General features: G+C 39.9%; 1 protein-coding gene across 1 annotated transcript in view; it reads right to left on the reverse strand.

The window, feature by feature from the left end:
* Nucleotides 1-4909: 4909 nt before the first annotated feature.
* Nucleotides 4910-25893, reverse strand: part of LOC149284241 (PDZ domain-containing protein 2-like) — a 112586-nt gene continuing 91602 nt past the window's right edge. The window contains exons 18-25 of the mRNA XM_089497009.1: nucleotides 24610-25409; nucleotides 23130-23274; nucleotides 17488-20728; nucleotides 16523-16640; nucleotides 11310-11411; nucleotides 10450-10717; nucleotides 6513-6644; nucleotides 4910-5076 (exon numbers count right to left, since the gene is read on the reverse strand). Coding sequence (XP_089353135.1) covers nucleotides 4910-5076; nucleotides 6513-6644; nucleotides 10450-10717; nucleotides 11310-11411; nucleotides 16523-16640; nucleotides 17488-20728; nucleotides 23130-23274; nucleotides 24610-25409 — 4973 coding nt within the window. The remainder of the gene's footprint in view (nucleotides 5077-6512; nucleotides 6645-10449; nucleotides 10718-11309; nucleotides 11412-16522; nucleotides 16641-17487; nucleotides 20729-23129; nucleotides 23275-24609; nucleotides 25410-25893) is intronic.

Below are 25893 nucleotides of genomic sequence, written 5' to 3' on the forward strand. Positions count from 1 at the left end.
AGGCGCAGCTGTACCTGATAATCAGGTTCAGATCACTCCAGAGGGTGGAGGGTGGCCACTAGTGGTAGCAGATGTATTAACCTGAAGTACAATTCAGCCATGGTTCAGGCAGCAGAGAGTGGATCCTGACAGACGGGAAATGATAAGGGAATGAACCAGGGTTTTTGTGGATTCTTGGGTGAGGAATGGGCGGATACGAGAGATGTTTTTTAGGTGCAAGCGGCAGGATCTGGCGAGGGACTGAACGTGAGGGATGAAGGAGAGGTTTGAGTCAAGGATGACCCCAAGGCATGGGGCCTGGTTAGTAGGAGAGATAGTCGTGTTGTTAATGGTGATAGAGAATTCAGGTAGTGGAGTGGAGATGGAGGGAGGGAAGATAATGAGTTCAGTTTTAGAAAGATTTAGTTTCAGGTAGTGTTGTGACATCCATGAAGAAATAGCAGACAAGCAATTGGTAATACGGGACATGAGAGATGGAGAGAGATCAGGAGAAGACAGGTAGATTTGGGTATCATCTGCATATAGGTGATACTGGAGGCCAAATGAGTTGATTAGTTTGCCAAGAGAGGAAGTATAAAGAGAGAACAGCAGAGGGCCAAGGACTGAAACATGGGGGACACCAACCGAAAGTGGAAGGGGTGATGATGTCTTGCCAGAGAAGGAACGGTTAGACAGATATGAGGAGATCCAGGAGAGAGCTGTATCTCGAATGCCTATAGAAGTATCGAAAGCAGCAGAGAGATCCAGTAGAATTAGAATAGAGTAGTGACCTTTTGCTTTGGCAGAGAGCAAGTCATTGGAGACTTTTGTTAGAGCTGTTTCAGTAGAGTGAAGGGGTTTGAAACCAGACTGTAGAGGGTCACACGCCATATAGTGTGATTGAATCCCTAATATTTATTGCTGCGGTGCTCAAAGGCCTATTATTTTTTACATTAGTCCCAATAAAATCAGGGATACTAGATTGTGAATGGATTGCAGGGTAAACAGAAATATTAGGAAAGACTAAGAAATCCCAATATGTACGGCTTTAATACTTAAAGGATTTAACAAAGTACAGGAGAGAGGTTTATTTAAAAGAAGAGAAAAATTTGTCATTTATAGTCATAGTCAGAGGCTTAAATGCAGTGTAGGGAAATTTTACTTTCCTGAGAGGGAGGTAGATAAGTAGAACAGCCTCCCAGCTGAGGTGGTACAGATTAAAACAGCAAGGGAATTTATGGCTCCTAAATCTAAGCTGAGATCACGAATTCCTCTGCTTTCTATAGGCATTTATATGTGTGTCAATTTCTGCTAAAATTAGCGAGACCATCCAGCATGCAGGATAAAACTTCTACACGGCTTTTCATTTGTTTGGTAAATTGGATAAAATGCTGCATCCAACAATTTACATGAAATTAATTACAAGGCAACACAAAATAACTGCAATATGATCTTTGACCACCAGATGGCACTCTGAGGCTGCATTGATTCAGCAGGAACATAACATAAACGTAACAGATTCACAATGAGTTTTAATACAGTTTATTTATTCATTTTTTTGCAAAACTACTAAAAACATGGTACAAGATCGGATTTACAGAGCTGAGGAAAAGCAGCATTAAAATGTACAGTTTATTTAGTGTTATTGCACTCGTGTTTGTGTAAAGTACAAGGCACTGCCAAAAACTGACAGTTTCATATAAACAAAATTTACAATATAATACAATAGTGATTCTGACAGCTTTGTTAAGACCGCACGAGTCTACCGAGGAAATTAGGGTTCTAGTGGGGAAAATAATATTCTACCGGGGCCTTGCAGCTGTGGGTGATTTATTGTATCATAGACTGTTAAAAACTTCGCACATGGACCAAATATTTTCATATTAGTAGCTTATCGGTTCTAGAATAGAATCTTGGTGCCCATCACCCGATGATATTTACACCTGGATTCAGATCACTGAAAGAGAGAGTATCGTGTCTTGTCTAGAGTAGTTGTGTTTCCCGGCCTTTATTGTAAAAGTTACTCTAATACAGAGATTACTCAATGATGAAGCAACCAGTAATGAAGGTCAAGAGGCAGTGGCCGGCTGTGACATGGAGCCGGAGCCCTTGGTGAGCCGGGAAGTTCTTAGATATGCGGATTGGGCCACTTTTGCTACTCTGGAGAAGAAATAATGAGGGCACCCGGTGCAGACACAGGTCAACCACTTCTCCTTGACGGTTTTGGGACTATAATTCCCATCATGCCAGACAGTCACATGTCAGGTTGACCATAGCCCCTTTTTTGATTGAAAGTTGAACCTACATGGTCTTTATATGTCCACAAATGGAAGATGGTTAAAGTCAAGAAACATGCAAATTCTACACTTTCTCTGCAGGGGTTATATGGCAGGGTTCATTCTACATACATACATACATATATACTTACATACGGAATGAAACATACAAAATGTTTACAGGATTGTTCGTTATCACATGCAAAAATAATTACAGGGATAAATATTTTTCTGCAAACCCTTAAAACAGCCTTGAACACAATAGGAATGGGCGATGTTAGCGCTTTTCACCCCCTATGTTGGTTCATCCGCACGTCGAGCGAGCTGCGTACCTGCGTTCTACATTTTTTAGGATACAGATACCGGGATATTACATGGTGTCGCAGCCGGTGTCACGCAAAGAACTTTCATCAATGAGAAATCCCATCATCTTCAGCACGGCCGCAAAGCGCCGGAGCTGAAAACGGCTTTTAGTATTTCCAGACTTTGGGCCATATTAATAAAGATCAGTTCTGGAGCGAAAATACTGAAAGCAGACCAAGAACATTCCAAGCTCTTCCACGCATTTAGAACGTCGCCTTCAGAAATGCTTCGTCGTGGTCATGAATAAGCTCCTTAAAAAAGGGAATTTTCGCTCCCTGTTGTCTCAATATTAAGTAGATCTCACCTTAAAACGAACGAATGTAGATTCACCTCGCGTGTTTAACCCTTCGGGAGCCAGTGTTCCGCACTGTAGTGTAGAAGCACACTGGTACTCAAGGGGTTAACATCTCAGACACAGCATACAAATTCTAAGCCGGATGACAACCTGGCCGTATATTTCAATTACCCCTCGCAGAACGGCGGATAAACCTGTCTTGTGTGACGACCAACAGATGTAGCAAAAATATTTCATATTCCAAAAAAAAAATACATCTCGTTCTCTTGAAATTGTATAAATACTCTGATCTGTTAACACTTATCTCTTCTTTCTGCCATAATTAACATTCTCTTACTAAAATATATATAGATATTTTCCTAATAGAAATTGACTATTTCATCTCTTGTAGTAGCAATATATTGTGACGTCGCTTCTTAAATATATTAACAAGCATTTCAATTACTAGTGGGATTATTTACTCTTTAAACGTTCTTAGTGTTTTTTTGTACGAATATATATATAATACAAGTTGCCCAGATGTCATTAAAAAAAATACTCAGTTTAGATATCTATCCGGCCCATTTATATGCCTGGAATCATTTCATGTTATCAAGGGCAGCTATTTTAATAAAAACTTTGAAAAATATATACTGATAATCCACTTGTGTTGGAAAAAAAACAATAGAAATGTTCCAGTTTCAGTGTAGCATGTTGTGGGGCTCAGCTGCTGCATTACCTCTTAGAAACTATTGCATATAACTAATAAGATAATGGCTTGTAACCGGACAATCATTTACTCTCAGTCCGCGTGGGGCTCACGGATCATTAAGTTCTTGCTTGAAAAACCCAACAAGCGGACCGGCTGTACCGGATAAGACGTCACAGGGACGAGCTAACGCTGCCCACAAGCTGCAGTGGGATTACAATTTCCACCGACCTTCATCGGATTTAGCTGGGGGGGGGGGGGTCGCAGATGTCTACAAAGCCCAAATAATCCAAAAATCTATTTTCAAACCGTCACCCAAAAACGCCCCATCTACTTAACCCTTTCAGTGTCAGGGAGAGTGAAAAGGCTGAAGAGCTGAAATGTTTCACTGTTATATTACAAATAATGGTCATGTGATTCAGATAACACAAGTTAATAAACCCAGGAGTGTTATAATCTATACCATCTGATAAATTCATTATTAATACTCTCAATAAAGTGTTATGTCCACCTCTGTAAAGCTCATTACTCTTCCAAAAATAGTTCATTATATACCAAACCCAATAGACAAAGAACTATATGTAGAAAACAATAAGTTAGAATAGTGATCATTTTTTCATGCAGGGCTGCATTAACCCTTCGCTACAACAGAGGGAGCCAACCTCAAGCTCTCTATCGTTTTGGTGATCATGCAGTAAAAAAATGACATATTTTGTAACCTAATTTTGTTATTATATGGATCTGAATCACCCATTTGAGGTCATTCTCCAAATTGAGCTCCAGAGATGGATTGTCCCAATGGCCACCAGTAGAGCTCCGTTTATCGACAGCCAACGTATCCTCATCGGAGATAAAAAGGTCCTCGGATAAACAAGCAAAACAAGGAAGCACAAGGGAATCCAGTTTACCAAAAATAACCGAGTGGAATGTTTCACTTTCCCGTGTAATAATCTGGTGTTAAAACCGAGCAACGAGTAAAATCTGGGATCGGCAGCGAATTTTGTGCTTTTTTCTAAAGAGTTCACGATAGACTTTGGATGCTAATTTTTTGTTTTGTGATGAATTCCGAGTCTTGCATGCTCCGCATTAAAAAATCCCATTATCATCAGCCCAAGCAGCGATGACCATGTATTAAAAAAAGGAATCCTGATAAAAAATGTGTATTTTCACGATTGTCTCGCTAATCGGGTCACTGCGACCTTGTAACCTGACCTTGTAACGTTCTATAAACCAGATTGTCACTCCACCGGCATTCAAAGGCAGTCCCAAGCGAAACGCGTTGGCTACAAAGTGCATGGAAGTCCGATATCACACAGCAGTCCTGTGCTTTCTGATTAATAGCTGCACAGGCCCCTCGGGTACAGCTTTAATGATATTCCAGGCATCGTAGTGCATGAGACCAACCAAAGGCTTCCCTCCAATCGCAACAACTTCATCGCCAGCTTCTATCCTCCCTGCCTGCTCAGCAGCGCCACCTGTAGGCAAAAAATACATAAATTAGCTGTTAAATACATCCTGATCCTGACGCTATTTTATTATTACTTATATGTTATTATATTATTCAGAATACTGTACCCTTCAAATGCAACATCAAATCGTCACATTACAGATTGAAGCACAGAGAAAAAAAACAGGAAAGGAGCTCTGTTATTTCAATTCATATTCCGGAGTGGGAATGTCCAAACCAATCATCAATGAATAAAATCAGCAAAATAAACACTTGTACCAATATCAGCAAGTCTGAAAACAATCCTTCTCCTGATCCTAAACCGGGAAAGCTTTTTGATGAACCAAACGTTTGAACGGTAGTTTATTTGCTGAATTTGGCAGTGTATCTGACATTTAAAAAAAAAATAAAAATTTGAAACTACAAGCCAGATTTTTTTATAATTGAAAATATTTTTTTGCCATAATGGCTGCACAGAAAAAGAATATGGGAACATTTCTAAACAGGTCTGTCACATAACAATAAGACTCCTCTTTTCCTTAAGCGTGATAACTATTAAAAGGATAAATAAAAATAAATGAGCAACTAAATGTTGTAAAAGTGACTTTTTTGTAAAAATGTAATTATATTCCTGGGGTTCTCCAAAATAAACAGCACTATGACATTTAAAAAATACAATTTCAGTGAAACACGATATTTCTGGAGAGAAGACATTGGGTTTCATGTTAACATATCACTTCGATCTCGCCCAATATTCCTAAATGAATGCAGGATGTTAGGTAGGCTTTAAAATAAAACTGACTTTATGCGCTGGCTGAGGGTGATAGGGATTGTTTATACAGCTGCAAGGGCAAAGGTTGCCCACCCTGATTTGGCTTATTATTTTAACATAGTCTGTGGGTCTGTAACAGCAGGACCCTTCATTCATAAAATGTAAAGCTTTAAGAAAAATACATACTTTGTGCAAATCGCTCATAAATCAGACTCCCTGGATAGGACCAGAGATGTCTCTCGCTCTCTCTTTGAGTTCTATGGTTTTACATATCAGGACACAATAACAATCATCTGTTCCTTAGCAATTCTAAAAATTAGGTAAATACAGCCTCACAGGAACAAATGACATTATACAAAGTGTCATGATTTATTCAACAAAAATAAAGCCCAAATGGAGAAGCCATGTGTGAAAAACTAAGTACACCCCTTACTGCTTCCATAGAATTAAGATGCTAAGTTGCAGACAGGAGCTGCTAATCAAAATGCAGTTGATTAATGTGACCATCTCTACAAAAGCTGCAGTTTACTGGTCTGGAGCACCTCTGAGTGTACTGAGCATGATAGGTATTGTAGGGTCACGCAGCTCTGCATAACCCCGCCCACTTAAGGCTCCACCCCTTTGTGCTGGGCCACCTGACAAAAAGACATCAAGCATGTATTAACTACCATGTAACTAAAAAAAAATCATACCTTTAAAGAGTCTTTTGATAAATAGCGGTCTGTCTCCATAAATTGAAGCCTTCCCCCCGTCCAGACTGAACCCCAGCCCAGCAGATGTCTTCTGAAGTTCTACACAAATCACGTCACTCAGATCGATGCTTCCTACAACAAAGACAACCGGAGATTATTACCCCTTTGTTCACAATAATACCCGCCATATCCACACCCCTTATAAAGCGGCTTTACGGAGTTATTAGTCTGTTTCGGGCAAAGCAAACATTACACAGATTCCAAGATAGTTTGGCGATGATACCTTAATTCTTTAACAAGGAGCTTCTTTCATTTCCAGCAGTAAGTTTTAAACAGAATAAACACAAACTAAAGTAAAAGTGAATAAAACTATTCGTCTCTTAGCACGTTTTGTGATATGTTCCCAAAATCTAATATTTAGTCTATATTATTTTATTAAATAGACACCTACAGTTCTCAGAGACAGAATACATACACATTGTTTTACATTTACATTATTCATTTATAATCTACTTTTTAAATAGACACAATTGCAGGTACTCAACGTTGAGTACCTGTAATTGTACATTGTAATTGGCCCCAGGTGCCACTCATCAGACGTGGTGCCAAACAGAGGTCCCAAGTCTCCTGGAAATTCCCTCTCAATGTCTTGCTTCTTTCTCTCTTTCTTCATCCGCTTCTCCCTGGTATCAGCTCCGTTGACCAGGCCTCCTGGAGATCTTCCACAGAAGGGCGGAGCCAGGCAGCGCACCATGTGGACATCCTCTTCCTCAAATTGGGTAAGAGGGTCTGCGCGGAGGCTCTGTCCTTTTAAGGACTCTCTTTGTGAGGCCTGATCTACGGAGATGATACTAAGGACAAGTAGGCGAAGAAAGAAGGCAGAAGAAAAAGAGGCAAGAGAAGAAGCAGAGCTGAGGGAAAGGAGACAGGGTTTATTTTAGCTTATATTTCATTTTACTTATATAGGGAGGGATACAGAGTACTCCGAGAGATCTATACCTGCGTCCTCCCCTAGCTTTGCTTCATGCTTTTATTGATGAACAAAATTCTCAGGACCGACTCCGTTTATAATGCTTCTGTTCCACTTATACAAAAAAATAATACACTCGCGTGTTAAAAGTATAAACATTAGCAGATCTGTCATTTCATTTTTTTCTTTTAATGAAATAACATAAAAGCAATTTAGAATGTTTCAAATTTCTATGGCAGCAGGTCTGGAGTGTCTGCTTTTGTGTCACATGACGATAAAGTATTCCCTTAGAAATTATGAATGAGGCAACATTTGACAATTTAATTATTTGTAACCATTTCTATAAAGAGCTATAGGCATTTCAATAGGAATGATGTTTCTAATCATGCCTGTGGTTACAAAAGTGCTGAATTCAGTGGACTAGCAATGATATTTTTTATGGAAGGAATGTTGAAAACATAAAGAAATCCTGCACCTGGTACAAAGAAGAAATTCCAAGACTCTTTCTATATACCCCCATCAAATCGGGGAGAGTGACAGCCGATTATTCACCCCGAAGAAGATAAGAACCTTCTTAGGTAGGTTACCACTTAAGCTTTAATTGAAGCCCCCAAAACTCTGCATTCCTACTTTTTAATCCAAAATGTGTTTTTTTAAAAAAAAGTTTTTCAAGAAAAGATTTATTGCACCTGCCAAACGAATGTGCGAGTCTGCATATCTAATCACGTATGAAGCCTAAATCCCCTGATCCAATAGTAACATTATAGACTCTGTGCTTTCCTTCCCATCGACCTTTATTGTGGAAAAAGTGAGCAGCACACATTCGGTTTTAGACACCTGGGAATCGCCACCTGCCAGCTGCGGAACCCGTCAGCGATGCCGGGACATTCCAGCCGAGGGCCGGTCATTATATTTCATTTAAAAGATGTGCTCCTGAAGGTGATGGCTGGAAGTTTGATGCCAGGAAATCATTACTTAGTCTCAGTTCTTGGGATCCGGTTAACCCAGGAGAGGTTGGCTGGCAGTCTGGGCACTCCAACGATAATGAACGTTCTAACAGAATTTCTTTATAATAGGTGAATGCGAAGAAGTAAAAGGGGAAAGCTGAATGCGGTGGATTTAAGGTCCACTCCAGTTATCACAAGTACTGAGTGCACAAGTTCCTTTAAATAAACAGTTTATCATTATTATTATTGTTTAATATAGCGCCATCAAATTCCGCAGCGCTGTACAATGGGTAGACAGGACATAACAAGTAGTATGTAATATAACAAATTGACTAACAGAGACAACAGGTGAGGAGGTGCCTGGTCAAACGAGCTTACAAATACACAGAGGGATACATTAAAAATCACTTGCTCTATTTTCCCACCCCAGCTATTTGCATTGCAGGCGACTTGGTAGGCAGTGAGTATCCGCGCATGAGCTCTATTGCCAGTCAGCTCCAACACTGCCTTGCGCAAAGGTCCAACAGAGTGTACCTGTGTGCATGCACAGAAATTGGTACTGCTGAAAACAGAAATTGGAACTGCCAGGGTCATGTTGGCTCTTCCGCCAACATTGAGACTTTTTCCTTCCCCTTCTTAGGCCCCAAACCCTTCAAATGTATAGTTTTAATTTTTTTTTTAGAAATCACTTACTCCCAATATTTGTAAAGAGGTCAAATTACAGCCAATTAACCACGGAATATGTTGGCACATATCTCTCCTAAACACTTTATCCATGGAAAATCCTGGTGGTTTCCTAAAGACTCCAACCTGTGTAAATATTACTGAGTAGATGGGGGTAGCATTCTCGGCACTGGGGGCTCTTGGGCGTGTTGGAGAATTGCATGTTAATGCACGGTAGGAAGGGAAGTTCTGTGCTTTGTAAGAGCTCAACATTTATTTTCCAAAACCAACAAGAAAACGCATTTGAAGAAATCACAGAACGTCAGGGGCTCTATAAACATACCTCAGGGCAGTTCTCAGAGGGGACGCTAGGAAATGGGCCTGAACGGCTTTGTAAATCGTTAGAATTTTAAAAAGGGCTCTAGACCACCTGCTATAAACGCTTTCCCAACTTATAGGATTTAGGTCATTTATTACAAAGTATAGAATTGAGTAACTTGGTCTCCTGGGACATTCCCCTTGCAGAGGACCTCAGAAGAACACAATCGGAGTTCTACCTTAAGATTTATTGTAAAAGACTGTGGATATGTTGTGTTTCACATTGTTACACTTCGTTTAAGTCTGTATACTGACAGCCGATTGGACACAAAGAATTTCCACTTATAATCTTTTTGCCGGAACGCTTAATTGTCATGTGACACATGGATTGTTGCCATAGAAGCTTTCTTCAAAGTTTTTATTGTTTTATTATGATTAATACAGATGAATGGATTTGGAATATGTTAATTATTCAAAACTCCCCAAATGTATTCTGTGCCACGATTGCTAAAATTGAAAAGTCAAGTCAGATGACTGTGATAGTATACACGTGCATGTGAATAAACCGGTATGTTAGAACGTCTACATTCAATCAAGAGCTACCCCTTGTAGACTCCTGCAGGCAATTATCTGGATTAGGCTATTCTGCCAGCTGCGGTTATTGAGGTATTGGCGTAATCTGCCAATCCAGGTGTTCCGGGACACAACCCACGGAATGTTCCACAAACCCAACCGTCCAGGAGTCCCCCGAGGGGAACCGCATCTGGGATCCGGACGATATATTTCTGTGCATAACGAGTCGCAGAAACCGGTGCCTACACATATTGGGAGCTGCGGTCCAGAGAGGCGACGGCTTCTGAGGTTGTCTAATCGCGAAATTATCAAAATGAAAATAAACGGGGCTGAAAGTACCAGAAGCGAATGCTCAATGTGCGTTTCATTAGCTCCCTGTGATCACATGAAGTCTCCCAGTGATAATCTGAACCAAATGCGGCTTTACCATGAATTCTTTCCGTGTGGCCTTGGGATAACCTCCTACCTGGTTCTGTTGCCATGGAGACATTCCGACCAGATGTTGAATGTCTTCCTCTAGTCGCAGACATATCTAGTCGGAGCGGCGTCTCTCCACCGCTCTCCTTTTTGATCACGACGACCGCTTCTCGGTGCGGCTTTGCCCTGTGCAGCGCGCTCAAAGCTCCTCCGTGGGCACAGCCACGCAGCGAGCAGCCATTGATAGACAAGACTCTGTCTCCTCTCTCGATGATTACTTCTTGGGATGATGTTGCCGTGGAAAACACTCTGTGTACCTGGAGGACATTCGATCAGATGCAGGGTTTCAATCCAACTATTTGTTTGAATGGTTTACAACCAAGACGGACTCAGCCGAAAATACAACGGGTCTCCAAAATAAGGTGTTTGTGAGCACTGTGTCATAACGATGGGCACTACAATAATGGGTTAATGTGACGCCAACACCTACAGGATTTTTCATTTAAATATTAAGGTAATCAAAGCGAAAATTAGGATTAAACCTTTTGAACAATGCGTTAACTCTACGCCATAATGATTGGGCATTTCACATAAAGATGAACAGCGGAGGACGGCCTTTAAAGATGATGTTAAATACATTATGACATCAGAGTTCACTTCATGGTGTTCGTATGTATGGAATAACCCCTACAAATGTACATTTTGGTAATAAACATGTGCATTGATTATCTGATTATCATCGCATTTCGGTGGCAGAGAGTCTGCAAATACGCAGTAAAACATAAATTCCCCATTTTATTCATTCTTCTGTAATATCGGCACTAAGCGTTACTTCTAGTGATATGGTGAATATTTCTGAACTGAAAGAGTTCTGGCTAATTTCCAATTAACCCCACGAAGATCACTCACACTTATGGACTTCTGCTCCAGGTCAGTACCTCCGGCGACACTAAATCCCAACCCAGAACCTTCTTCCTTATTCAGCACCACAAAGTAAACATCTTCTTTCCTCTGCGGAGGAAAATATCTCATATTAATAACACTTACAATGTATTAGGTTACGACGTTAAATACACAAAACATTGTCTACTAGAAGGGTTTTACTGATACATCTGGTTCGTAGACGATGGTATGGAATGGATGCTATAGATGGTATGGAATGAATGTTTAAGCAGAGGTGGTAGCAGCAAATATCGGAGGAACAGATTTCCGGGGATAGAATTATGACCCTCTTTTAACCCTTAGAGTGCTAGGTTTGCGTGCCATAAGAATGCTGAGGGCTCCCTACAGAAAATGTTATAAGCAAGGACAGGGAATAGTTAATGGAGCAGGTGGCTTCCTTCTACCATAAATTTTATGCCCAAAGGGAAATATAAGATACATTTACTGTCAAGGTCTATAGTCTTTCATTGCTTCTTCCCACATGTGCATTTTTTTAACCATTTTTACCATAATGAACTGATAAAATGTAAAATAGCAATATATGTTTTGTTGGCCTTAATATATAATAACAGAGAACATAGGCATTATTATTATATATATATATATATATATATATATATATATTATCCACATGTAACACCTTCTTTGTCAGGCTTAGGCAGACATTTGAATGGTTAAATCCTCAAAATTAAATACACAGAAAAATATTCCACTGCTAATACAACTTAATGCCACGTTAATGAAAAACTTAACGATAACCTTGGAAAAAAATGAGGGTTATCGCTTTTCACAGCCCAGTAAAATAAAGCTAGGAAACATGATAACCAGGTTTTAGTTCACCATATTACCCCAAAAAAGGATTACAACGTTGCAGAAAACATTTTATTCTATTAATATAGATTTCAAATCTACATAGGATAAAAATGTGGAATGAAGCTAACGTCAATATATATGCAATCCTACCGCAACACACGCATTTAAGACCGCGAGACAAGGGCAATTCTGACCAGGAAGTTTACATTTTAAGTTCAAAGAGGCAAAAACAACGTTGACTCCTGTGACGACAAATGAGTTTTAATTAGCATGTACAGACTATTTTTTTACAATAGGAGAGGAGATTTACTGAGCAGGATAAATGATTTTGGAAACAGAAAAGATGAGAAGCAAGAATGTTTAGAGTAACACATACAATGATACGGAATTTGGAGTCACGTACCGGGTATTCTCATTGGGCGTCAATCCAATAAGGTCCACCCAACTGTAGAAAGAGCCAACAAGGCACGACTAAACTTCGTAAGTTATTTTTGTGAAACTATTCCTTGTCCAGCCTATGCCGTTCTCACTCTAATTTTAATATTGACATTTTCTGCTGTGAGGAGGTTGGAGAAGAACCTCTGGAATTTGTGCCTAGAAGAACTCAAGACGAAATGGGCAACTGGTGGCTTTCCATTAACCAATAAAGTAGTCTTGTTTGGATCCCAGATCTCAGCCAACCACTGGGTTAAAAAGGTATAAAATGACATCACTACATGCACCCGGACCTTGTACTAGTACGGCGACCTGAGCTGCACAGGAATCTTTCTTGAGTTGTTGAAGATCTAGGATCAGGATGGAAGCAATGAGATAGGATGGCAATACATACTTCTACAGTTCCCTCAACGCTCCACAGATAGAAAGGCATGGAGAAGAATGGCACTTAATAGAAAAGAGGCTACATGAAGCACAAGGAAAGATGAAAAGAAGGAGAAGGGGGTAGTTATAAAGTAATAAAGAAACGGGGTTGATAGGATAAGAAATCCTGGCGTTGAAGCTCATCACCATCTTGTGAGTGGGACTTGTTAATTGTGAACTCAATCAAATCAGTAGGATACAAGTGCTCTTACCCATGAATTATAATCATAGAATCATTTTTTTACCGTGTTACGCATCCAATAAATAGTCCAACATGTCAAAACATGAAAAAATAAATTACACACATATATATACACACACACATATATATATATATATAGCTTCGGCAGATTCCATAGTTCATTCATAACAAAAAAATAGTTTCTGAAACTTAATATAACGAATATCTGAAGCATACAATGGGTGATTTAGGAGTGTATTGAAATAGCCGTGAGTCACATCTTAAGTCTTTCATGTAACAGAACAGCTGCCAAATTCTTTGGGCTCAGGAAACGTCCAGACAAGTTTCTACACGGCGGCTTTTAAATAATAAGTGGGAATAACCTGGTGATATAACCTGCCGCAAATAAAGGAGAATGAATGAACGGAATGCTCCCCCATTACGTGATCATTTGATCATTGGGATAGGGACTAAAAACAAAACTTTAAACCATAAATACATGAATCTATATGGACAATTAGTTTAAAAAAAATTGTATCTAAAAAAATAGTATAGTTATATTTTTATATATATATATATATATATATATATATATATATATATATATATATATATATATATATATATAGCTGTTTCACTTATACAAAACTTTACATGTGATTTCCATAAAGCAAAGAAACCTTAGCAGTCATTTTATTATTTCCGCTAAAGGTTGGATTTCATAAAGAAATTGTTAAACATAACTTTCGGTTTCTCCTGAAATTAAGAATTCCCTAAAAATGATGAAGCAGGCAAAATATTATAATAATTATTTCCGGTAAGGACATTCCCAAGTACTAGGTACAGAGTTTCTAATAGTATATTTAGTTTTAAGTTGTTACATTCAGCAGGACAGCCCCTTTAAACCACAGAACCACCTTTTTCGGGGGGTTCTGAGACATAATGTTCTGGTAGATAGTAGGTCCACTTAGTAGAAATGAAGATGTAAACCTTTGTCACACAGTGTGCATTATGACCTTGAATTTAAGAACACTCAGATTATACCAAACTAAAATGCTCTTGTAGGGATAATGGTTGTATCACAATGCGGTATTCTCTAAAAACATATAAACCATGTTAGCCCTTCTAGGGCTGTTTCTTTTCTTTACTTACTGGGGTAATATCAGGTTGTAAGGGAAACAAATTTATTAGGAATAATAATTCGGTTCAAAGAGTTTTGTTCTCCTGTCTGGCTGCCAGCTTAGCGAGATGGCAAACGAAAGCTCCAAGTTGGACCTCAAAAATGTCCATTTTAATCCACATGAGAAAGAATTCTGGCTGGTTCAAACCAGAGAAGTCTCACATCTTTAAATACAAAGCTGTCCAAGATGGCTCCTGTCCATCCAAGGTTGGCTGCCCTGCATATGACACAGCTCTTTGTTCTTGGATACCCTTCTTTAGGCTTCAACAATATGTTTGTGGGTTTTTCCTTAAATCAGAGAATTATAGGCAAAATGCTCCGCCTGCCCATTGACAGTGCAGATTTGGATGACTTGGTACCTTTCCTTTTAGACAATTACCCCTGAGGAGGTAGAATGCAGAAGTTGAGTTTAATTAATTGCATATTTTATCCTACAGGACAATAAATGTAACAACTGGTTGAGTATGAACCAGCAAGCAGACGTCGAGGGTTTCTTCAAGGACCTGGAGATATTCAGGATTTTCCCGAGATCCTGTTTTAGCGCAATGATATGATATCCATAGCCACCTGTCTACTAGGGTAGCCATCAAGCTTTTGTTTGTTTAGCAAACAAATATATAGACCAACAATAATATAGCTTTTTCCAAGTTGGTCCAATAAAAGGTACAGTATCACCCACATCACCTCTTGGACCAACACGGCTTTTTTGATTCCTCGCTAGCTATGTACATAATACATGGTTTATTATCACGCAGTCAATATTGTGTTTTATTGATGAATATGGTTATAAAGAGAAAACCAAGAGAAGAGTAGGGTAAACCCATAGGGTACGATGGTGTTCTACTGTCAGATCATAACATCTGATTACGAACGGTACACTGTGCCATCCCCAACGCGATTCCCAAAGATGACACTGGTTCTATGGCTGAGATGGGGGCAACCTAATGATCTAATGGTTTGAATGACACAAGGTTTACATCTCCATTTTCAAGTGGACCTAATATCTAGAAGACCCATTTTGTTCCGTTCAGTTTACCAAAGAACGGCTCCACAGTCAGAAAGCCTTATCAGCATTTTACCGACAACGCGCTAGCACCACACGACTTAACTCTTAGAGAGCCAGAGAAAGGTAGCTTTAAAAGAGATTCACTATAAACTTATTGGGTAAATAATCGGTCTGTGTAATAAAAATAAAACAAAATAAAAAAAATTGATAAGAATAAATGAATCCCAGATACTTGGTTATAAGACACGGAGTGAAAAGTGTGTGTGGGCATGCTGCGTTTCTCAAATTGTTTGCTCTTTTAGACATACCAGACATATTATATCTTTTGGCAACTGGCTCTTCAAACACTGCATATTTCTTAAAATATCAGACAATCCAGAAAACGTTGCGAAATACTTTACCACCCAAACGTTTTCACCACCCTTTGTCTATCTCGATCATGTCACGTGAAAGACAGAGTTGGGGGGGGGGGGGGCGGGGTTGGAATAAATCAATTTAATCTAATCAGAGGAGAGCGATTTAAAAATTCTCCAGACCACTTGAATAGCGACGGTAAAATTATGCAAGGTAAACAGAAGACACCCAAACCACAAACTCGTAACGAAAACATTGACGTTTTTTTTTCTAAGTGCAGAAAGAGACGTAGACGGGTAGAACGAGATTTGGTTTCCTGGCTTAATCCCCGCATGGTGCGGATCCAAATACTTATTAGGCAATAGAATACTATTTTCATTAGTATGTGGAACATACCAGGAGAATATTGGCTTTATTGCATGCACCAAAGTTCCGTATACAGCTGAGGGATCCCTCTAAATAATTGTCCCCCTCCCCATGCGCAGAAAGGGCTTTTGCTTTAAGGATAACCACCTTCTTTTGCTTACAGTGTCTACTTCATACTTGCCAGCTAAATATAATGACATAATTATACACAATACTTAAGGATGACGGGAGCGGTATTGTAAAAATGGTCACGTCATCACGTTCATCCATGCTTCCAAACAAGGGGAGAGAGTCCCGGGCAAATTTAGGATTGCTGGCAGCTATGCTGGAGTGAATGGTTCAACTGTCTGGTATTGAAGAAGTTAAAAAAAATATCACCCTTTAAAAATAATATTTCCAACTTCCAGCAACTTCCAACTTACCTCCGCTTGTGCTTTTGCTTCTTGAATGAGGGTTATGATATCTGATTTGGATGATACAGAAGTCAAAACAGCCTGCAGCTTTTGCTGGTCCCTCGTCGAGACGATTAGATGATCCAAGCTAAACATAAACACATGATCAGACGGGCCGGCCAACCGGCAGCAAAACTTAATAATGATTTATCTTTCTCCTTAAAGCAAAGACATTATTTACCTGGATACTGTCTATGGAGAAACCAACTGAAATCTAGCAAATGTATCCAGAGAAAATGTTTATTCTAATGCATTACATATAGAATTTACATCTGGAAGAACATTTTAAAGAAGAAAAACACTTTTAAAAAAAGTCTGCCTCTTGTTGTTCGTCGATTGGTACGTTTGTTGATCGGTTACACTGTTCCGGGATAAAATAATATTGAATGATAACTAGATATATGTGACTACAGAACTAACTGAACGAGACCATTCTACAATGTTTTAAAGCAGAACTGTGCCTTTAGAATAACTAAATCCATTAAAGCACAAGCTACAAGTAGCTTTAATTAAGTTGTTTAATCAGTGTGATTATTTTGGATACCTTTAGTATAAAGGTTTATCTTGTGGAACCAGATCTATGGCTTCAAGAGGCAAAGAAAACATTATCTTGTTGATTTCCCGAAGTTTATCTCCCTTACCAAGGCTTCCTGAGCCAATTAACAACAATCAGCAACATAACAGAGCAGAGAAAACCTGATGGGAAGAAACAATGGTTGTAAATCCCAAGTACAAGCAGCTTTTGGTGAAGGAACTCAGCGCTATGTATTTGTTTGCATGGATTTCTGGCTCACGATGCATTTACCTATCATAGCTGGGTTTAGCGATGAGTCCAGTGGGACTATATGAGTGCCTCCGACGTACCAATATCAACGAACGCAAGACTAGCTAACTCCGGGTAGCCCAAAATACAAAACCTCACTTGACTCACTCACCTTACCGACCAAAGTTTTCTTGACAGATGTCCTTCTTCTTTGACGTCGGCATCCGATGCCAGTTCAGCCACACCATTATGGTCTTTAGAACTTAACTGGTTACTCTTGGAAAGGCCATTCTGATCATGCGCGGTTTGGGTGGCAACCAATCTTTTTGGTGTTATCTCAAGTTCTGTTTTGTAATGAGGGGCATTCCCTTCACTCGAAAAATCCTCGCCGCACAGTTTGTCGAGGTCTGGCATGCTCAACGCCCTTAATTCACGCAGCTTTGAGCGAGACAATGAGAACTGCCTTATGTGGCTAGAAGAATTCTTGTTCTTTCTAATCTGCACGGTCTGCTGTATATTTTCTTTCTTGTCGGTCCTACTTTTCTCATTCGCCGGTGTCTCTTTAGAACTATCCTCAATCATTTTTTCGGTGAATGTTAAGGCCATGCTCGATGGGGATTTCTTGATTTGTGACGGTAAAGTTGTATCACTTTGTCCCTCACAGCAAGAGCTTAAACTGCGCCTCAAAACCTTAGGCGTGTCATTTGGGTTTGTACTCGAGACGACAGAACCAGAAGATCGTCTACATACAGGAGGTTTAGAGCTAAAAGAATAGTTATTAATATCAATAATCTTAATGACGCTTTTATCAAAATTTGCCAGGTTTTCAAACGATTTGATTCTCTGCTTCACAGTCAGAGCGGACGCAGCTTCTCGTGGCCAGTTAAGTTCGTAGTAATAGTTTCTTCTAATAGATCTTAATGTTTCACTTCGAAGGTAGTTCTTTTCTTGTGGAACATCAGATGTTTTTTGGAAATCTTCCATCGCCTTCAAATTTGAATCTTGATTACACAGCGATGCGATATTACAATTGCTGTCATCCATATTGTGCCCTGGTGCCTCAAAATGTAGATAGTCATCAGTAGGACCATCTGTTACCCCTGCATAATGTTGACCCATGAAACTCGTAAATTGTGTTGGCATTGAAAATGTTCTTGTCACCGATTTAGGGGAGTTAATTGGTTTCTCCAAACTAAGAGCATCCTGTGGGAGCTTAGGAGATAAGTCACTGACCTGAGTGTTGGTCTTGGTGTTGTCAGAGGTAATTTTAGGGGAATGGTGAGATGGAGATGATGATGATGATGATGAAGACAGTTTTACCTCCATAAAGGTTCTTTGAATATCATGGTTATCCAGTTGTCCACCATGAAGAGAAAGAGAGGACCGGGATTGTAATCCATTTTTGGGCATTGAAACTTCTCCAGTAGACCTGCTAGAGTCACTGTTTGAAAAGTGGTCTGCGACAGTACCTGTTGTTTTGGTGGTTTGGGTAACCTCTCTAGACTTTGTTGCTGTAATTTTACTATCTATGATTTCATCCACATCCATGTTGGAACTTCCTTCAATGACTCCGTTCCCTTTGCTGATTGTATCTGGAAGCTGGTTTGCCGGCCCAGCAGAATGCTGACTGCATTTATCATTTCCGCCGCTGGTAGCATTTACACCTGGACTGCAGCTGGAACTTATTTTTGATGCAGGTCCAGCCTTTGGTAAAGAGCGCATCGTTTTGTGCCTTACGTCATGTTCGGGGGTCTTTGAAAAAACAGTACTTTTATTAAGGTCTTTGGTGGAAGCCATCTCCATCACAGAACACCTCTTTGGAAGAAGTTTAGGAGAAGGCTGCGGAGATGATTTACGGCAGCTGTCAACTTCAGTTTTTCCGCTGACATTTTTAGCCGCGTCACAGTTTGTCCTGTTTTTACTTTTAATAGTAAGGCCTTTCAGCCTGGGACCAGCTTTAGGTACCTGAGTTGTCAGCATATCAAAACTATTGCTTAATGTTCTCTTGTTATCTCCGTGCAACTTCGACAAAGCTCCGTATTTCTCCACAGCAGAACTCTTTGTTGATGGGGGTTTTATAGTTTTTGTCTCGCTTTTACCATGCAAGCTTTTTTCGTTGGGTGTAGAAGTATGGCAGTTCTTGGTGGGAATTTTAGTTGCAGCACCGGGAAATTCCTGAGAAGTTGTGTCCATTCCTACACCACTCTTAAGGTCGCATTTGTTATTCTCGGTCGGACAAGAAGGATTGTTACTTTGGCTGTCACACTTACTTTGTGACACGGACACAGCTTCTTTTGGCTCAGCCTTGAAAGACCCTAATGCGCTTTTGACCCCAGCATCCTTGCAAAAAGGCACAATTTGACTACTAGAATTATTTATAATGTCCTTGTTGTTGTATACTTCCAGTTTCATGCAGTCTTTTAAGGCACTCACATCATTACTGAGTGTTTTTAGCAATTCTTGTGGATCATTACATTGTGCCATTGGAGAAACCTCTGATTGCGCTCTATCCACAGCGTTTCCCTTTGGTTCCTGATCCGTACAGACCAGACAAGAATTAGTATTTTCCCAACACAAAGACGCCACCTCTGTTTTTGCTTTGCTAGGGTCACCAGGACATTGTTGTGAAGCGAACGGACTCATATTGTTCTGAATCTTAATATCATCTTTAGCGCAACATATTTCAATCTGCTCGTCCTCAGAATCTGTGGTGGCCTGCGTTTCAGACACATGTGAATAGTTTTGAAGAGATGAGATCATGTCGCTCGTGGAATCCGAAGGGATCCCCAGTAAAGATTCAGTGTCAGAGTCCTCCACAGCCTCATACATATAATTTGGCAGATCAGCTGAACCGCTCCCAATCTGGTCTGACAAGGAGAAGTCATCTTCTGCCGTGCTGCTGAAATTCCGAGAGTAATTGCCCAAGCTGCTTTTGTTGACGGCAAATTTCTTTTCCATCTGAACAGAATCCAAAACGGAAAATCGCAGAAAGCTCTCTTCTTGATCTTTTTTGCTGACCGCATCAGTAGCAATATTACCGAAGCCTTCGCTTGTAAATGCAGTAGCTCTCATTTGCTGTGTGGCTTCTATGTCCTTGAATTGGCTTACTTGTCCCAAGCTAACAAGACCAGTGCAATGAATCCTGGAATGTTGCGCCTCGTTAATCAAATCATCAATATTAGTCACTTGGTTTCCATCATAGTCACCAAGTTCAGAACAATGGATGTTTGGCAGACTTTTTGTTTGTACTTCCTTGGACCCCCCGGTGGAGTCGACTGTGGGAGAATCGGCTGCCATGATTTCATGGTCATCGGGACATCGTTCATATCTCTGTACAGAAGTTTCTCGTTCTTCGCAACCTTTGTTCGCATCGGCCCCTGATGCCATTATTATGTGCGACAATCTGTCAACAGCTGTAATTAAAATAAACACAATATATTTATATATAAAATAATACATATAACAGTAACAAATTTTATCATTTTTTTCTGTAATGTTATTGAGACATTACACTTCAGACAAACTGAGTCAAGAAATAAAAACGCAGTGTTCCAAACACTGCCAATAATCGGGAAAAAATAGCCATTAAAGTAAGTCGTTATATGCCTGGAATACTAAGTTCAAGTGGGTTTCACCCAACCTCATTGACGTAAATAACCAAGCTGATGACCGGTCGGCATGATACTGAACCCTGGCGTATAATACTAAAGTTTACAAAAACATTAAATTAAATTAGTAACCTATTTCAAAATGTACTGGTAAATTGGTAAAGTAACAATCCTAACCATTTAACAGAGAAAAATATTCATCTGGGCTAAAAAAACGTCTTTTAAAAATATATTTCTAAAAGAACTGCAATAAAAACATGTATATTTTTAATGTTTTTGGTCGACCAAAATCTATTTAAATTGCGATCGTATTGGAAATACCTTAACAGTTCATTGTTTCTGCTAAAATATGTTTTTAAAGCAGATGGTGCTGTGAAAAGCTACACTTCCCTAACAGATCATAGCTAAAGCCTTTAGGAATTAGGTGGAGTTTAGTCCGCTCCAGAAATCTCTCCAGCCGATTTTCTCAGGTTTCCCTCTTTCTACCCCTGATTCATAAAGTATAAAACATTAAAAATAACTGGTGATGGATAAGCGACTATAAAGCATGAGGAGTGGAAGATTTAACAGAATTTTCCTGTTTTGCGCTAAAACGTTTTTATTTTATTTTTTGTGAATAAGTCCTTATCATGGACCTTTTTGTATACCTGCAAACTCTACAAATGACCAACCCAAGAGCCCTCAAACCCTTTCATAGCTCATGTCGAAGATTCTATTGTACCAAGCTGTTAACGGTGGAAACCAAAGGGTTCTAATATTGTCCTTATGGAAAGCATGAAGTTTCAGGTCAGGATTTTCTGAATTAAGGTACCTGTGTTCAAGCAGGGATCTGAGATGGACGTAGCTGTAAGAAAAGCACCAACTGGGAGATCTCATTTAATCAAAAGGTAGAATATGAAGATGTAGCATGACCCTGAGAAACTGGCATCCCAGGTACGGCTGTCTCTGGCATGGCCCGTGCCATGCCTCCCATGTGTGTAAGCAAGCGTTCCAAAAAATGGTATTATCATTCAAATGTTTTTTTGGGCAAAGCCTGCCTGATACAACGTTTACTGCTTACAGTGATGGGGAACTATGCAAGGTGTCATCAAAATATTGTACTGGATTAATAAAATATTAGGAGCCATTTTTAAACTCAGTAAATGTTAATTTGAGAGACACAGTACTGGTTTACTGGCCGCAATGTCAACTCACGCAGAATTACACTGAAAATGGTGACTTTGTGTACTTTTAAAATACACGATTATTATAGGAGATCTACAAGAGTCAAGGGTGCAGCAGAACCAACTTTCTTTCTAGTTTTCTTTAGAATTGTCCTTTTTTGTATATCAAAGGGTAGCAGGCTATAATCGTCTAGTAACACTGGGGCAATTATGGAGCACAGTGATTGCTTTATAATCTGATAGAGAAATGTTCTAATAGAACGCGTTCCGCTGACTGCTCTCTTTCATCAGATGTCACCTCTAAGTATTTAAATGTAAGTGGGCACGTAACCTTCTCACTATGCAGAACATTTATGTCCTCTGTACATAAAGATTTTCTGCCGGAGAACAAACATTGTCACTTCATTAAATGGGACAGTAATGTATTTTTGTCCTGTAAACTGTCCTGTGTTTTGCTTGACTGTCTTATCTCCATACAAAGGCAAGCAACGCCGCATTGTCAGTTATCTGGTGGCTCCTCACAGGCGGGGTTTATTGCATGCATGGTCAACTCCCATTTCCCTGTGTACCGATATGGGGAGGAAACATTCACAATGTGATGAACAGGGTGTCAAAAAAACTCTTCAGTTCACAAAGACGCTGGCTCAATACTGTTTACATGCCTAAAATTTATATTTTCAGTGTTCTTTTATTTATTTTTTAATTCAGAAATGTTCAGCAATTTTTGTAATTATATCTTATTTTGATTATCAAAGCACCGATCCATAAAAATTAGCCTTCAAGCTAAGTTGAAACTGATGCAGCAGTTTTCTGTAAAGATCAAACACTGCAGTGCCGCAGAACACAAAATACTGTTAAAAATGTGAGAAAATATTTTAAAAAATATATAAATCAGTTTCAATCTTAACACAACTAAGTAGCTTTGATTACACTTTGCAAGAACGGTGAATAAAATCTGATCTGTATGTAGCTTTAAACCTAAAACCAGAACCCCAATTGCTTTAACTTTAATGATTAATGTTAAACAAGAAATACAGTATTACCTGACACCGGCTTCCGGACTTCCAGTGTGACGGATGACGGTAAACACTGGACATAATCGCAGGTTTCCTGATACGACATGCTGCTCACTTGGACACCATTGATTGATATAATCTCGTCCCCGATGCTCAGCTTTCCCATAGATTCCTAACGATATTATAGAGATAATTCTGGTCAAATCGCTTCCAAATCTCAGCAAAGGGCAAGACGTACAGTAATTCAGATACGTTTTAAAGAACCCTTATACAATGCTTAAACCCTGTAATGTCTTTACATCCGGAAAGCTTTCCATTATTTGGTTATTCCAGAGATAACTTCTGCTGTGAGCTGTACAAATATGCATTATGGCCATATTATTATTATTTAATTGATTATATTTTATATATTATTTGGTAATTCTGACATCCTTAAACACCTGATTAGATATTTCACTAACCTATTACTATCCTTTGCCAACTATATGTTTTTAGAATTACGGAAGCCTACACTTGATAGAAAAAATGTTTCTGAAATTATACATATACACACACTACTGTTGAAAAGTTTGGGGTTAATGGTGTATTGTAGCTAGAAATGGCTGATTTTTAAGGGGAATATCTTCATAGGCGTACAAAGGCGCTTTATCACTCCCATCACTCCCGTGTTCCAATGGCCCTTTATCACTCCCATCACTCCTGTGTTCCAATGGCCCTTTATCACTCCCATCACTCCTGTGTTCCAATGGCCCTTTATCACTCCCATCACTCCTGTGTTCCAATGGCCCTTTATCACTCCCATCACTCCTGTGTTCCAATGGCCCTTTATCACTCCCATCACTCCCGTGTTCCAATGGCCCTTTATCACTCCCATCACTCCTGTGTTCCAGTGGCCCTTTATCACTCCCATCACTCCTGTGTTCCAATGGCCCTTTATCACTCCCATCACTCCTGTGTTCCAGTGGCCCTTTATCACTCCCATCACTCCTGTGTTCCAATGGCCCTTTATCACTCCCATCACTCCTGTGTTCCAATGCCACTTGTTCGCTAACCCAACTTAACGTTTAAACGGCTTCATAGTAACGGATATCTAAATGGCTTTAAAACTGTACAGCAGGGCGAGGTCTCTTCTTTCTGTTTTTCATGTTGTTTGCATCCAAAATCCTAGAACCTACAGCACCCAAGTTCTATTGTCGTGTTAATACCATCTGTCATCAATTGGTGTTGTATACTTTGTAAAAGAAATACATTTATTAGAAAGACACGGAGGCTGAACTCACTGCACATGCATCAAAAGCCTTCTTGTTCTAAAGAAACAGGAATGTTTTCTATGCAAAATATTGTTTCGAAACAAGAGAAAACTTGTGGTTTTATAATAAATAATGTGACACCTAAAGCCGTGAGCTTCACTAGCGGATGTCCCTGTGTGTCCGCAGTCACAGACATAATGTATATAAATATAGCTGACGTTATCAGACAATAAACAACATTTGCAACGTTCACATACTTTGCCTGCGTCTCCTCCTGGCCGTAATCCAGTTATCGTAACCCTCGAGGGCATATCTTTGATTTCCAGGTCCAGTCCCAAAGATTCATAATCCCCACAAAACAGCTCCACAGTCTCCGTGTTCCATTTTTCCAGGCTTTCTGTCCCGTCGGGTTTTTTTACGTGTTGAGCGCATTTTGCCTGCTTGGCCGCTGGCCTATTCTCTTCGCACTTTGGTTTTGGAGTATTTTGGCCTTCGGTGCTCATCATACTCTTCACGCGGGTGACAGCCTTGTGCTCCAGTTTTGGGGACCTCTTGTTCTCCGACTGCCCTTCCGGAGGATCCTTGATTCCCAAACTACTAGGACGTACTTCGTTCTTTGCACAGTATTCAAAGGACTTAATGGCAAAGTAGGGAGAGTCCACCATCTGCTCCATAGAGCTGTCTTCAGACTCCACGGAGCTTCCGCAGAGTGACAGCGCCGACTCCCCGGCAGTGATTTTAGACTGTTCGTTATCCTGGATTTCCTCATCAACATCCAAAGAGGAAGTCGTCATGACAATTCCAGAATCCTGATCGGCATGTTTCTTCTTACTGCCATCAAAAGGCCTTTCGTCCTTTTTGAAGTCGTCGTCATCGCTGGCATCTTCATCTTCGTAGCAGTGGATTCGTTTCTGGCGAAGGAGAGGGCTGCGTATGGACTGCGGGCTCCCATTAAGACTAGACTGTCTGCTGGCAACCATGTGCTTGCTACTCGGACCGTGATGACTTCCATTTCTCTGCGAGGGCGACACGCTACTCCCTCCCGCGGCTCCTTTCTCTACAAGAAATAAAATAAATAATTCATATTAATTGTACATTAGTTATTATTACTAAAATATAACATATTATTTCTATAGTGGGAACAGACGTTAAGACATACTGGTGCAGAAAGAGAAGAGATCCCTGCCTTCCAAGGCTACAATCTATTACAGTAGATGCTACAGTATAATTGGAGCTCATTACTGATTGTTTTCAAGGCGGTGCTACGGATAGCGATGGAAAAACATGGAAGTTTACGTTATTCTTGTAATTTATACAGAATGTTTCCTTAAAGGGAAAGTCGCAAAGTCCCGTTCCTTGGACCTCACAGTGGACAACGCATAAGACACTGAGCACTCTCTGAAGTAGCTCGGCTTGGATGTCTGAATTCCCCTGACTGAAGCTCCAAGGCAAACTGGGACACAACTTGGGCAAAGTCAAATGTTTTCAGTAAAGGGCCAAACACGAGTTTTCCTTACAAACGAGTTTTTGGACAGCCATGA

The sequence above is a fragment of the Sceloporus occidentalis genome, unplaced genomic scaffold, assembly GCF_023333645.1.
Source record: "Sceloporus occidentalis isolate IW3139 unplaced genomic scaffold, rSceOcc1.0.p SCAF_97, whole genome shotgun sequence".
NCBI lineage: Eukaryota > Metazoa > Chordata > Lepidosauria > Squamata > Phrynosomatidae > Sceloporus > Sceloporus occidentalis.